Source organism: Staurois parvus, unplaced genomic scaffold (assembly GCF_062004578.1).
Source record: "Staurois parvus isolate SC_StPar_1 unplaced genomic scaffold, SC_StPar_1.0 ptg000013l, whole genome shotgun sequence".
In the NCBI taxonomy this organism is placed as follows: domain Eukaryota; kingdom Metazoa; phylum Chordata; class Amphibia; order Anura; family Ranidae; genus Staurois; species Staurois parvus.
In genome coordinates this window covers 11918350-11933776 of record NW_028317809.1, presented here as the reverse complement: position 1 = coordinate 11933776, position 15427 = coordinate 11918350, and the positions used below count along the sequence as shown (strand labels likewise).

At 40.5% G+C, this 15427-nt stretch overlaps 1 protein-coding gene across 1 annotated transcript in view; it reads left to right on the top strand.

Annotated features, from left to right (window-relative positions):
- Nucleotides 1–14330, top strand: part of LMNB2 (lamin B2) — a 46711-nt gene extending 32381 nt beyond the window's left edge. The window contains exons 6-12 of the mRNA XM_089675683.1: nucleotides 841–966; nucleotides 1297–1517; nucleotides 1655–1985; nucleotides 2565–2672; nucleotides 6981–7100; nucleotides 9342–9446; nucleotides 11145–14330. Coding sequence (XP_089531809.1) covers nucleotides 841–966; nucleotides 1297–1517; nucleotides 1655–1985; nucleotides 2565–2672; nucleotides 6981–7100; nucleotides 9342–9446; nucleotides 11145–11186 — 1053 coding nt within the window. The 3' untranslated portion in view covers nucleotides 11187–14330. The remainder of the gene's footprint in view (nucleotides 1–840; nucleotides 967–1296; nucleotides 1518–1654; nucleotides 1986–2564; nucleotides 2673–6980; nucleotides 7101–9341; nucleotides 9447–11144) is intronic.
- The last annotated feature ends 1097 nt before the right edge of the window (nucleotides 14331–15427 follow it).

Here is a 15427-nt window from a genome sequence, read left to right as displayed (position 1 = left end):
TAGGTCCATGTCAATGACATAAATGGCTGCCAACCATCATGAAAAAAAAAGCCTGCCGATCCCAACCACTTCTGTCACTCACCGGTGCTAAATGATGGCTCTCTTCTCCCTGCCACTAAGGTAAACACAGGGCTGCATCACCAGGTGACCTCTGCCCACTTATAACATTAACCATATATAGCGCAATGATGTTATAAGTGGGCAGGGGTCACCTGGTGACCGCCTCTTTTTGAGTTTAGTGTTGGGGGTAAGCGGAGCTGTCATTCTGCGAGGGGCGTGGACAGGTCCGTCGGGCAGGGGGCTTTGTTTCATGTGGGTCGGCAGACATCTTTGCTGGTTGACGTGTAACTATATCGTATGACATGATTGATATCCATTAGGGACACCTATGTACACTTCCCAATCTGTGTGATGTCTTTACATTTTGGCTTGTGGGTGCTATGTACACCATACTCATTCACGTGGGGGGGCGGCCCTTTAATGGCTTCCGGATTCCAATAAGTTACAGCCCCACAATAGTCCAGCTAGGATTGTGAGGAAGAGACCTCCATGTGGAAGGACATGCACGTTGTGTCATTTTTTGATGTCCACTCTTGTTTACATTGTGCTGTCAGTGAGGGATTCCCCATTTACAGCAGGGATGAATTATGGTTAAGGACACTGGTGGGCAGATGTAAAAACTGATGTTAACTGATCCGTTGTTTCTTTGACAAAAAGCGTGACTAAATAGATGACACCCATATGAAAAGAGCCCTATTCTAAAAAAAAAAATAGATTCAGATTAGGAACACAAACTAGATTGTTGATAGTTTTATCACCGTTATTTCTTGCTAATTTCAGTTGGACAATATCAAGCGTTCCTCTGACCATACTGACCAAGCTGCTGAGGCTGCCCGTGAGGAGCTGATGGAAGCACGAATGAGGATTGAGTCACTTGGCTACCAGCTGTCTGGTCTACAGAAGCAGGTACAGCACACAATAAATAAAAACATATTCTGTATTTTTACTAGTCACAGTACATACAAAATGTATGCTTAAAGATATTGTACATTTTCAAATGGTTTTGGTTGTTTTTAACTACGTTTTAGTGTAATTATATACTGTTTGTTTTGCCCTTGCAATGATGGGCTCACATGTTGCAGCTGCAGTTTGTAGAGCCATGGCTGATTTAGTTCTCCTATGTCCATGTTTTACTGCAGCTAGCCTGTTCCTAGTCACTAAAAGGACAGGCAACTTCTTGTGCTGGGTCACACAATGTTAAAGGTGAATTTATTTAACAAAGTGGATTGATTACAGGTGAATGCAGCGGAGGATCGTATGCGTGAACTAGAGGAATTGCTGGCCAATGATCGTGACAAGTACCGAAAAATGCTGGATGCTAAAGAGAGAGAGATAGCCGCAATGAGGGACCACATACAGCAACAACTGACAGAATATCAGGAACTACTAGATGTTAAATATGCTCTGGACATGGAGATTAGTGCCTACCGCAAGCTCCTAGAGGGAGAAGAGGAGAGGTCAGTCCTTTTTATGATAAGTATATTTGAATATGGGATGGATGATGAAAATCTCTCTAAAACTTGAAAGTTGCTTCCGGGTATGCTTTATGAACATTTGTCTTGTCTTTTTATGACTGTCCTTATTCAATTTAAAGGTTAAAACTGTCACCAAGCCCACAATCTCGTGTTACGGTGTCAAGAGCCACATCAAGCAGCAGCTCCTCTACTGCCCGCCAGTCTCGTAGCAAGAGAAAACGTGTTGAAGTAGAAGAAAGTATGGAAGGTGGCACTATCCAGTCTTCAAGTAGTTGGGCCAGGCATGCCTCTCGGGAGGTGAACACCGATGTTGAAGAGGAGGGTACTGGTGATAGAGGAAGCAGCAGCAAATTCCATGTATCGCAACAATCCTCTGCGACTGGCAGTATCTCCATAGAGGAATGTGGTAACGAGGGAAATTTTATTCACCTGAAGAATAGCTCTGACAAGGTGATTTTGTGAGCATTTTTTTCCAGTACAGTTGTTTGAGTGCCTACTGTCATCAGTCTGGGTCTATTGACTCTTCTTCTTTTTGTGGTCCTGTTGCTGCAATTTTGCCTGTTTTTTGTTGTACACTCTTTTCTTTGTTGCTTGTGATGATCTCATGGATGAAGAATCCACTCCTGTGTCCTGTACGATTAGGATAATAAGGAATACAGGTACATCAAAATTCCTATCTGGGAGTACAGGTCTTTCCCCCACATCTGTGGAGTGGGCTGGGTTATATGGCTACACTGGAGGGTGGTTCTCAGCAAAGCTTTTGCCAGTGTCCAATCATTTGAAGGTAGCTGCATTTAACCCATTGTCCAAAAAATAATTTTCTGTGACCTGAACTGCACTCTGTATGGAATTGACATTACATTCCTACCTAGATTTAATGACTTATTGTATTGGGTTTGAACTATTGAGATGCTGTGTGTGTGTGTTTTTTTTTTTTTTTTTTTTTTTTTTTTTTTTTTTTTTTTTTTTTGTATTTTTTTGGTAATTAAGGAATACTATTTTCTTATTCCATTTTCTGTTACCTCCTAGGATCAGTCTCTAGGTAACTGGAGACTAAAAGTTAAAATTGGGGACAAGGAAGAAATGGTATACAAGTTCACACCAAAGTATGTACTTAAAGCAGAGCAGTCTGTTAAGGTAAGTTGTGGTGGAAGAACTGATATACACCGCTCACAAAAAATTAAAGGAATACTTTTTTTAAGCAGAGTATAGAATCAAGTCAGTTTAAAATCTTGGGATATTGATCTGGTTACTTAAATGGCAGAGGGGGTTGTTAATCAGTTTTAGCTGCTTTGGTGTTAATGAAATTAACAGGTGCACTAGATGGGCAACATTGAGATGACCCCCAAAAAAGGAATGGTTTTACAGGTAGAGGCCACTGACCTTTTTTTCCCTACTCATCTTTTCTGACTTTTTTTCTATATAAGGTATTAATAATGCCGCGCTCCTATTTGTATACATATATATCTCTATATCTCTATATCCAATCTGTGCTCATTCTACTTAATAGATAGTGATATTCCATAAACTAATATGATTAAATGATTGCTAATATATTGCCAATACACACATACACAACCTAAATTTGTGAAATAATAATCAATATAGGACCTTGATATAATGTGAATAATGAATAAGTGGATAAATCAATATAAATATAAATATAATTAGTGCCACTCTAATTATATGTGATCAATCCGGCAATATTAGTGCAAAAATATTCTAATGTGCACGTGCATAAGTGTAATACATGAAAAATAAATAAATAAAGTCTTTATAGACAAGTGCCAAAGTGCAGGTGAATCCTTGTTCCCTCTCGCCAGGTGCCTTATGGTCTCCCTATGCGCTCACCTTTAAATTTGCCTGAATGAATTCAGGCAAATAAACTTTTTGATCCTTCCAGGATCGGTGGGTTGATGCTCTGTGTAATTAGATGTGCCAAGGTGTAGATGTAGGTACTCCTGTACTCTCCTCTTTCTCCTTTAACAACTGCTCATACACCGATATAAAGACCAGCTCTTTCTCCTTATTCCCCTCCAGGGGTCATCTCCTTCTCATTTCCTCCTCTCACCCATGTGGAATTTAAGGGTCAGATGTAGAGAAAAGAAAAACAAACCATTGTGCTTTATCCTTTTAAAAGTGGAAATTTATTTCTGCCTGTAGTGATATTTCACAGCGATACACAGTTCCTTGGTAGTCCAGGGCGGCATAAATAACACCGTCAATAGTGGGTGAGCAATCCTGTACCTCTTCTCTCCCTCCCTGCCTCTGTCTGCGTTGGAATCGCCGAGCCTCGCCGCTGCAATGTCGTGACGTCAGAGCCCCTCCCCTACGCGTTGCGTCACAGGGTCACGTGACTTCATCAGGGGGATAATGAATCATTATCCCCCTGATGAAGTCACGTGACCCTGTGACGCAACGCGTAGGGGAGGGGCTCTGACGTCACGACATTGCAGCGGCGAGGCTCGGCGATTCCAACGCAGACAGAGGCAGGCAGGGAGGGAGAGCAGAGGTACAGGATTGCTCACCCACTATTGACTGTGTTATTTATGCCGCACTGGACTACCAAGGAACTGTGTATCGCTGTGAAAAATCGCTACAGGCAGAAATAAATTTCCACTTTTAAAAGGATAAAACACAATGGTTTGTTTTTCTTTTCTCTACATCTGACCCTTAAATTCCACATGGGTGAGAGGAGGAAATGAGAAGGAGATGACCCCTGGAAGGGAATAAGGAGAAAGAGCTGGTCTTTATATCGGTGTATGAGCAGTTGTTAAAGGAGAAAGAGGAGAGTACAGGAGTACCTACATCTACACCTTGGCACATCTAATTACACAGAGCATCAACCCACCGATCCTGGAAGGATCAAAAAGTTTATTTGCCTGAATTCATTCAGGCAAATTTAAAGGTGAGCGCATAGGGAGACCATAAGGCACCTGGCGAGAGGGAACAAGGATTCACCTGCACTTTGGCACTTGTCTATAAAGACTTTATTTATTTATTTTTCATGTATTACACTTATCCACGTGCACATTAGAATATTTTTGCACTAATATTGCCGGATTGATCACATATAATTAGAGTGGCACTAATTATATTTATATTGATTTGTCCACTTATTCATTATTCACATTATATCAAGGTCCTATATTGATTATTATTTATTACACAAATTTAGGTTGTGTATGTGTGTATTGGCAATATATTAGCAATCATTTAATCATATTAGTTTATGGAATATCACTATCTATTAAGTAGAATGAGCACAGATTGGATATAGAGATATATATGTATACAAATAGGAGCGCGGCATTATTAATACCTTTTATATATTGATCTGACACTACCAAGTGAGTTTGTGTAAGTGCCAGCGCACCTAACACAAAAAACTAGCACATAATTGTTTAACACTCACAGAATACCTCATTCTTAATAGCTCACAAGGATTCACATTATATATATGACTTTTTTTCTAGTTTTGCATTTGACTAGGGTAATTGTTACTACTGGTAACATGAGGCAATAGCTGGACTCTACAGAGGTTTCACAGGCAGTCCAACTCCTCCAGGATGGCACATCAATACGTGCCATTGCCAGAAGGTTTGCTGTCTCCCAGCACAGTCTCAAGAGCATGGAGGAGATTCCAGGAGATAAGCCGTTACTCTAGGAGAGCTGGACAGGACCTTGATGAACACTGCCATAGCCATACAAAATAACCTCCAGCAGGCCACTGGTGTGAATGTCTGACCAAACAATCAGAAACTGACTCGGGGTGGCCTGAGGGCTCAATGTCCTCTAGTGGGCCCTGTGCTCACTGCTCGGCACCATAGAGCTTGGTTGGCATTTGCTATTGAACACCAGCATTGGCAGGTCTGCCACTGGCGCCCTGTGCTTTTCACAGATGAGAGCAGGTTCACCCTGAGCACATGTGACAGACATGAAAGGATCTGGAGAAGCCGTGGAGAATGTTATGCTGCCTGTAACATCGTTCAGCATGACTGTTTTTGGTGGTGGGTCTGGAGAGGCATATCCATGGAGGGATGCACAGACCTCTAGAGGCTAGACAATGGCACCCTGACTGCCATTGGGTATCGGGATGAAATCCTTGGACCCATTGTCGGATCCTACGCTGGTGTGGTGGGTCCTGGGTTCCTCCTGCTGCACGACAATGCCCGGCCTCATGTGGTGGGAGTATGCGGGTAGTTCCTACAGGATGAAGGAATTGATGCCATTAAATGGCCACCATGCTTGTCTGACCTAAATCCAATAGAACACCTCTGGGATATTATGTTTCGGTCCATCTGACTCCACTAGGTTGCACCTCAGACTGTCCAGGAGCTCACTGATGCAGTGGTCCAGATCTGGGAGGAAATACCCCAGGTTGATTAATTTTTATTTCCATTAAACGATGGGGCATCCTTACATTACTAACATAGTACCCAGAATGAATGAATGAAAGAGAGGGAAAGTTTAAAAATAGATAGGAAGTCAGGTGTGTGATCTACTTCCTCCATCTACTCAAGAATTATTTTCTATACCCACTGTAAAAATCCACTATTGAGAAATGAGATTTCATCCACCCCCCCATCAAGATTGAAAGAAATGACAGGAAAATGTTTATATATTGGATATCTCATTGATTCGATAGGGACCAAAGAAGGGTTATTGCAGAAAATTCCTATAATATGTGATCTATAAGAGCAAAAATAAGAAGGATCCTGCTCTGTTTTAGCTTTCACTTGGATGTTGCACTAAATACAGCTGGATAAAACAAACTTTCTATCTTCATTTCATGTTGCAAAGCAACCAAATGTGATTATTTTAAAAGGGGGTGATTCTTTTCTATACCCACTGTAGTTTAATTTTCTACGGAAATGGTTAAAAATGCATGTCCTAAGTAGCCGTTACAAAAAGGTCAGGTAAAGCGAGTTGAAAATCAAATGGAGCCGATTGTAACTGAAAATGGTGCAGATATTAAGTCTGATACTTGGGAAGATCATTACTAGCAGAGGGTGAAGTGTGATACTCACAGAAAAGCACATGTGCATGCAGACAATTCAGTAATAGTGCTGATGTGCCATTTCCATCGTATAACAAGGGATTATCAAATGTAAGTAAATGTTGGTTCCTGTTTTCAAGCACTCAGGAACCAACAAATGTTTCAACACTCATGGGGTATGATGACCTGTTTTGCTCATATGGTGGCATTTTATAGTATTTGGCCATTCCCCAGAAGTCCTTATGCATAAAGGTTTGCAGATGTAGTAATATCAAAGTGTACTACCTGTGCTGGGCATGGAGTGTTGTGTTGCATCTGTTACACTTTTCCCCACTTGTCTGTAATGACTTAATAATGACAAATTTTTTTTTTTCTTTTGTGGTTTAAAAAAATGTTTTAGAAATGTCACCTTAACGCTAATTTTTTTATTTTTTTTCTTTTGGTAGATCTATAGTGCTGATGCTGGCGTCCCACATAGCCCTCCTTCTGTGTTGGTTTGGAAAAATCAAAGTTCTTGGGGAACTGACAGCAACATCAGGTTCTGTCTGGTGAGCAATGAAGATGAGGTCAGTGTTATATAATATTAGTGCTCTGTAAGGTGTGTGTGTGTGTGTGTGTGTGTGTGTGTGTGTGTGTGTGTGTGTGTTTCCTTCCGCACTTTTTTTGTTTTTTTTTTTTTTTAAATATCCAAACCGCTTTTATTGTGAAAGAGAAATGGGATCAATGCATACAGGGTATTTGAAGAAAAAAATACAATCACCATAGTATACAGTGCTAATCCTTGGATGCGCAGATCCATTGATATGTGAAAACAACAATCGAGATATCTATATATCTATCTCTATATCTCATTGAAATATAGGGAGTCATCTGGGGCACAATGGTAAGGATCTGTGTGTCTACACAATCACTACCTAAGGGATATGTGACGGTGTCTACATAGGAGTAGGGTATCACTTGTAGTAGCCTGTCCATTATCAATTGAGATGGGGCAAGCCTAGGTATATCTAGCCAGCCTTGCCATACAGTCTGAAATTTTCGATGGGCAGTGCAATGTTGGTATGTGAGTTTTCCTCTGAGTAGTGAGTTGACCTAGTCTGTCCATTGCTTTTTAGATGCAGGGACAGAAGACGGCCATTTATCTGGCAATTAGTTTCCTGGCCAGATATAGTACTTCAGAAACCATAATGTACTCTCCAGGTTGTTGTGCCTCCTGATCTAAAGCACCCAGTAGGCAAGTTAAAGGGTCCTGAGGAATAGTGTATTGCTATGCTAGGGACATTTTTTGTAAGACCTCTTTCCAGTATCTGTTCAATTTATCGCCAAAACGCCAGATCATATGGATGAAGTCACCTCCGTGTACCTTGCATCTTGAGCACTTTGGGGAGTCTCTCCTGCCCCACCAGTGCAGCTTCATAGGAGTTCTATAAGCACGGTGGAGAATGAATAATTGTGATAATTTGTGGGTGGGAGGGGGAGAGAGAGAGATCACAGGTGTCACCAACAATCTCCCCAATATCTTTGTCCTACTATGCAAATTGGCATAATCTTGTACAGTAGCCAATAATTGTGAATAGATGTGAGAAATCCTGCCCTTTTTTATGTGTCGCCTGAGTAACATCTTTAAGCAGAGTGGATTCAGTCAGTGTGAAGTTGGAGAGGAGAGATTTGCCTTGCAAAGCGTGACATAATTGAAGGTAGTGTTAAAATTGTTTATGGGTAAGTGCAAATTCAATTTTGAGTTGTGCAAAGGACTTCAATGTTCCCCTAGAATACAGCTGAGCCACAAATCTCAATCCCTTCTCCCTCCAATTTTGGATACCCTCTACTTTTAGCTAATTAAACATCATTAGTGTTGCGCCATAGTGGGGTACTAGGGAGACACCCAGTTACATGAAAAGATGTTTTCACAGTTCACCACAGTCTCTTTAGGAGGTCCGCGGTGGGGGCTTGAGGGAGGACTGGTAAAGCCATTTCAAAGTGGAAGAGAGCAGAGAGTGAGATCTGGAAGGGAGGTTAGGCCCATGATGGGATCCCCAGTATCGAGTAAATCCCACCCCACTAGGTGCTGAAGTTGAGCCGCCAGGAACAGCTAAGCCCCCTGAATCTTTGCCATAATGTAAAACGGATAGCTTAATCCTAGCTGTCTGTTTTTTCCAGGTGAGGGTTCTGAACTGCGTTTCTATGCGGTAAAACCATTTCTTAGCAATCCATACAGGAGAATTGTGAAATATGTAGCGGATTTGTGGGGCACATACCGTTTTTTAATTAAATTTACCCTCCCCACGACCGAGAGGGGGAGTTGACACCAGCTGTTGCACTTCGATTTATGTTTTTGGAGTAGGGGTAAAAGATTGAGGTTTAAGTATTTTGTCTCGGATCAGGTGTCACCACCACCCCCAGATACATAAATTAAGTAACTATTTGTACCTGCTGCGTGCAAACTAGAAGGGGGAGGTCTACAAGGTCTAAGGGCATTAGGACCGATTTTATGCCAGTTAATTTTAAATCCTGAGAACTCCAAAACGATCTATTAGAGACATAACCATATCTAGGGATTTGGAGGTGTCACCCAAATACAGGAGGATGTAATCTGCATAAAGGGATATCTTTTCAGTAAGAATTCCTCTATTGAATCCCACAATATCCGGGGATTTCCGTACCAGTATTGCCATCCTAGCATCGTATAGGGAAAATGTAACCGCTGGTTGTATTTGTAGCAAGTTTATCCATATTGAAGTTGTTAATCAGTTATTGCAGTTTGAATTATTTGTGTCAAGTTTTTGAATTCTTTGCTTTTCCAACAGGAATTGGCAGTGAGAATTGTATCAAGGTCTGTCCTCACCACCGTAGAGGAAGATGAAGAAGAAGAAGAAGCTGAATTTGGGGAGGAAGATCTTTTTCATCAGCAGGTAATTTAATAATATTACTATTTTCACATGGCAAAATCTGGTGTATTTCTGCCATTGCTGTATAGCTAAATTCTTCGATAACAGAATCACTAGTACGCTTTTGAAATGGGGATGATGGTAGAGTTTGTTTTTTTTTCTTTTTACAATAGTTTTTATAGTGGTGAAAACCCTACAGTTACCACTTTATATTACAGAAGTACTCCAAGTAGTAGTGTGCATATCAAAGTTAAACCTGTACTGTGTACATATCTTAGGAGATTACAAGAAACCAAAAAAAGCTGAATTCTTAGCTTTCCATAATTTTCCTTTCTTGGTGCCTATGCATGGCAGCATATACCCGTGGTTGATTTTGCCTGCATCCAACCAAATCATTAGAAAGCTATAAAAGTTTGAACAGCAGCCCACTGCCCTGTTGTGGTTTTTATTTTTGATGTATTTATTTAAAGGTGTGCAACAGTTACAATAAAATGTTAACTTTACATAAGTCGGTATTAAGTGTTCTAGGCACAACCAATGGCCAAAGGTATACCATGGGAAATAAAAGTGCAGACGAGTGGCTACGAAAATGGCATTACCATTGGACTCAAATGTAAAGAACCCTTTGGTCGGGCTGTGCACTCTAACTTCAATAGAAAACAGATTCACTGAGGGAAGCCTGTACAATTTTTAGTTAAATATGTTAGAGAAGCAGAGGGGTGAAGAAAAACCGGGCAAAAGGAAAAAAAAAAACTATGAGGAGAGGAGGCTAGGAACGACGGGGATAGGAGAGTGAGTCACCAGTGGGAGTCATAGGCAAGTAATATAGATTGGGAATTGGAGGAATTCATCAGAGAAGCAGAAGACATCCCAATAGAACCATCTGGCCTTATATTTACCTTAATGCATTGCCTGCATATTACGGTAAACCTTTCATGGGCAGTTCCCCCCCATACACTTACATGAGTCCATTCTCGATCCAGCACTGTCCTGTCTGCCTCAGCTCTTCTCTCTTCTTTCTGGTCTCGCAGGTTCCTGCTGCTGTCAATCAAATCCTGTGATTGGGGGCGGGGATGAGCCACACTGTATCCACACACAGCGTGGCTCAGATGCGCATGACCACACGGGTACCCCTGTAACAAGCCACTTGCTATGGGAGTACTCTGAGAAGAGGAGGATTGGCGAGCTCCAGAGGGGGGACTCCAGGAGAGGAAGTTTGGGACTGTTCTGTGCCAAAGAATTGCACAGCGCTGAAGTATAGCATGTTTCATTTTAGGGAAAAATTGGATTTAGAATCGCTTTAAGGGTTCACCATATGTGCAATTAGCTTCTCCGCTGGTAAAAATCTGCGGCAGAGAAATGTTCACAAAATATATTTTTCTGAGTTCATAGAGACTCTGGTCCCCTCCCATCTTTGTTTTTGTTTTTTATCTTCCCCTGATCTTGTGTATTGGTTTATCCATAAACTGACGATGGGAGAGGGGTTATATGGGGGCTGGCTTATGATTTTTTGATTTGCCAGTGTCCCGACCCCCCCTCTAGGCTGCAGTATAACCCGGCTGTTCCTAAATTTGTTTAAATTTTTTTTTTTTTCCCCCTCAAGTCCATTGAGAGACAGAGAAATCTTCACCTGGTTGCTTTTAGATGTAAAAATCTGTATTGCATTGTTTAGGTAAAATGAGAGTATAAAGTTTTTAAGTCTTTTTGTTTTCCTCCCTATAGGGTGATCCTCGAACAAAATCAACAAGTTGTTCTGTGATGTAATTATCCAGCATTGTTCTTTCTTTTACTGCCAGTGCCACTGAAATCTATTTTTATACCTATGAAAAGGTTATTTTCTTTTAAGGTATCTTCGTTATTTCATGTAAACAGCAGTCTACTGCCAGTCATGTTTGCAAAAGTTTTTATTTCTCTGATTTTATAAACACTATTTCCCAGGTTAGGGAATTTGATTTTTGTGTTACTTTTAATATGGCAGAGATACAGTTTTAATGTGTGGCTGCATGAAAGGGTGCATTTGTTTTATTGGTTATTTTCTATGTGGCTAATGGTGCAACTTAAAGAATAGTTAGTAGTTTGAAGACTTTAAAGCTATTACTGTAAAGTAATGTTTTGCAGGTTGCAAAACATTACTTTACAGTAATAGCTTTAAAGTTAAACAGGTTGTTCAGGACAAAAGTTTTTCGTGCAATGCACATAGACGTATCCGGGGTTCTCAAGCTGTTCACCTCTCAGCCCCTGTTACCGTTGCTGGTAACATCCAATGGGAATAAATTGCATTGGATGTTACCAGCAACACCTTATTGCTGAGACATGGTGGTTTTTATTGTATGAAACTGTTGTAGTATATTTGCTTCCAGAAAGTGAAAATATACGTTCCCTATAACCTGGGTGAGAATAAGAAAACTATAGATTTCATGATTCAAATTTGTACGCTGCTTGCGGGTTCTTGCCTAGCATATAGGCAAAGGCTTTGGCCATTAATAAAAGAAATGCTGAGCTTGATCATTTTGTAAAGGGTAAACAAATGTTGTGTTTTTTTTGTTTTTGTTTTTTTAATAAGTTTTATTATAGTAGACTGAAAAATCTGTCACCATGTTGTGGACTGGCATTTTATTTCTGCATTGCATTATATGGTTTCTTGGAAAGATCAAAGAAACTTTTTTTAAGTAGTAGAAAGCATTGTTTGCACTGAAGAACACATTCTGTTTGACGTGTTCTCTCATGCTTTTTTTTGATCATGGAAATTGCCTTTTAAACCAGTCACTTGAGGTAATGGTATTGCATAGGGTTTTGTTATAGCTTCCCTTTTCTACAGTATTGCAATTTAAAACCATTGTAATGGTTACTATGTTGTGTGGGTTTTTGTTTTTTTTGTTCAGGTAATTTCCTTTTAAAAGTTGAAAGGAAAAATAATGAAGAATTAAACAACCAGAAGTTTAAATTGAACCTTTTGCTTTGCCCGTGTAGGGAAAAAGCAACAGGTTTACTGTAATGTTGACCCCTGCAGTTGCTTATACTGGTCTTCCTTCATTCACCTGCAGGAGTGGCCTTGTGATAGCTGAGCAATAAGTTGGCTCTGCACTGGCTGCACACAGCTACTTCTTTTTTTTTTTTTTTTTTTGTTCTTTCAGCCAGTTTCTTCTGAGATTGCTGGACCAGCCTGATAAGCTGAATTTTGATCAGTGTATGGCCAGCTTTACACAGGGGTGAGACCTGTCTACCTCCTATTTTATGTGTAAAAACATAAAGTAAAGAAAATAAAAAAAAAAACAAAAACAGAGCGCCTAAGTGGCCAGTTGCTAAGCACCTGTTTAATGAGAGGACATTGTGAGTTGCATATCTTTCCATAGCTGAAAGTACAGGGTATGTCCCTAAGGCCCCTTTCACATGGGGCGGATTCTGTTCTGATAAGCAGGGGATCAGCTCCCATGCTGATGGGAGCAGAGTGGACAGATGACAGTATATGCAGAACAGAGCCTGCTCTACTCTAGGGTGGCCCGGCGTAAAGGGACACAGCTGTCTGTTTTATACCTAAATACCCTCCAATCCGCCTAAACAGAGGCGGATAGACCCCCTTCTGTGTGAGTTTTTTGTTTTGTTTTTTTTTCTTTTTTAGCAGACCAGATTGGACCCCAGTCCATAGGGGTGAATGGACCACCTGATCAGGTCTGCCTAAAAAAACTGACAGGCAGAACTGATCGGATCAGCCACTTCAAAAAGTCCTAACTGCAGCCCATGTGGTTTGAGCTACAGGGCAGTGAAGAAAAAGCAAGTATAAGCATCTGGTGGAGGAGCAATAAACTGAACCTTTTTCTTGCCCTGCATATACAAAGCACAATTTTCCTCTAATGTTTTTCCAAGAATTTTCATTGCTATACATAGCAGCATAGTACTTGGAGTGTCTTAATCTTCAGTGCTGTGTTGTCAAGAATTATATTGAACATGTCAGTAGGCAGAACCCATTGCACTGCTGTAACTGTTTTAATTAATGGTATCCCCATTATTTCCATTTGAAAGCGTTTGCATCTGTAGCAAAACTCCTTGCTCTAACTGCAGAGTGGAGACTTGTGGCTTGCTTTTCTCAATAGATGGCTGACTTCCCTACTTTACAATGGAAATGATAGGGTGAATTGTATTGAAGGTTTTTAACTGACATTATGTGCATGCTTGCATGTTAACAACATTCTCCCCCCTCTTCTAATAAATGTTTGCTTTAACAAAGCTTGGGGCCTCAGAGCCTCCATCCCTCCGGAACCTGCTTCTGAAAGTTTAAAGCTCTTTGGAAGCTTTACAGGCAGAGATGCCTATGAAAAATTTGGAAATATGCACCTTCCATGTTGGAAATATTGCTATTTAAAGTGAACATTTGGTTTGGATAAGTAACAGGTTTGAACTTTTGGGCTGCTTACACTTGCCTTCCTTTTGTCCACTACTGCCCTTTTTCAACTGCCAGGCAGGAAGAGAAATACCCTGTACTTCCCAGCTATGGAAGGTATGGGTCTTTCTCCATATTGCAGTACTGAATGGCCACTTAGGTACACATCGCTGTCATAAGAGTCCTGTTTTTAGGCCCATAGTCATGATTTAAAGCTTACATGGGACTACCACTTTACCCCATTGCTGCTCCAGTTAGTTGCTGGGAGCAAAGTGTGTGTAGCTGTGGTCAATGGCTGTTAAGTTAGCTTGCTACTATCCCCATAATCGGCAAACCACATTTTCACTTTAAACTTCCTCAGGGAAGCTTTTTGTTAAAGAATTATGGTTATGCTAAAGTTAATATATTACCCATGATAATATTTCAGAACTGAATTAGCAGTTACTTTCCTACCAAACTTTGTTGTTCCCTTTTTATATACTTGTCAAATTACATTTACAAAAACCTGCAATAAATGTTTCTTCAATCAAGCAGACCATGTTTAATTTCTTTAAAGGAACTAGACAACACTTGTGTGAGAAGGCTGTTCTAGAAGCTGCCACTTGCCACCTCATGCACGAAATAACTGGTTACAGGGCTTTGACTCAGTATATATGTAGTGTACTAGTTGAAGCACTCAGGCTCCCATCAACCTTTTCACATAGGTGTTGCTTCATGACATTACTGACATACTGATGTGATTGCTTTAGAACAGGGGTCTCCAAACTTTCTAAAAAAAAAAATGACAGTGCTTGTAGTCAGTAGAAGAAGGAATAGTGCCCCGTCTTTTGGTGGGAGTGGGAGGAGTGTTGCTCCGTCCTTGGTGGGAGTGGGAGGAGTGGTGCCCTGAGGGGCTGGATTGATGCAAGCAAAGGACTGCATTCAGCCCACGGGCCACAGTTTGGAGACCACTGCTTTAGAGTAAGGTCATGCTCTGCTTACCTGCCCTGCTCAGCTGCCATTAATCATTTCATTAGGTAAGCAGTTATAATTACACTTTAACTAATACAGGCCATACATGGGTCTAATTCCGAACTAATGTTCTTTAGAAAATCGGAAATTTTGTGCATTTTGTAATCCGATGGTGCCACCATTTGATCTTGAAATTGCAGCAACCAAGCCTTTAATTTCATCTCATGTTGCTACATAAAAGTATTTTCATGGCCAAGAATTTTCTTTTCTTTCCAGGTCACAGCTGATGCTAATTTTTTTTTCAGTTACATTTCTTGCACGATTTTCCCACCAATGATTAGAAATTTGTTGTTCAAAAGATTTCCAGCATGCCCAATCACTCAAATTCGATGGCCGCTCTGCCATTGTTGTGGCCCACTAATGATGTGAAATTCGAACTAAAACTTAGAAAAGATTTTCAAAAAGAAAATTCTTTCAAAATTTGACTCGTGTATGGTTGGCTTAACCCAGAAGGAATGCAACTGTTTTATTGCAGCTAAAAATAAATCAAATTAAAATGGAAGTGGTTTGCATTCCTTACTATAGAAAATGGCAAGATATTTGGTATTTTCGTATGGTTTCTAAAAGGCCATACACACCTTTTGTCACCGAGTTGCCACATTAGTTTTGCAGCAAA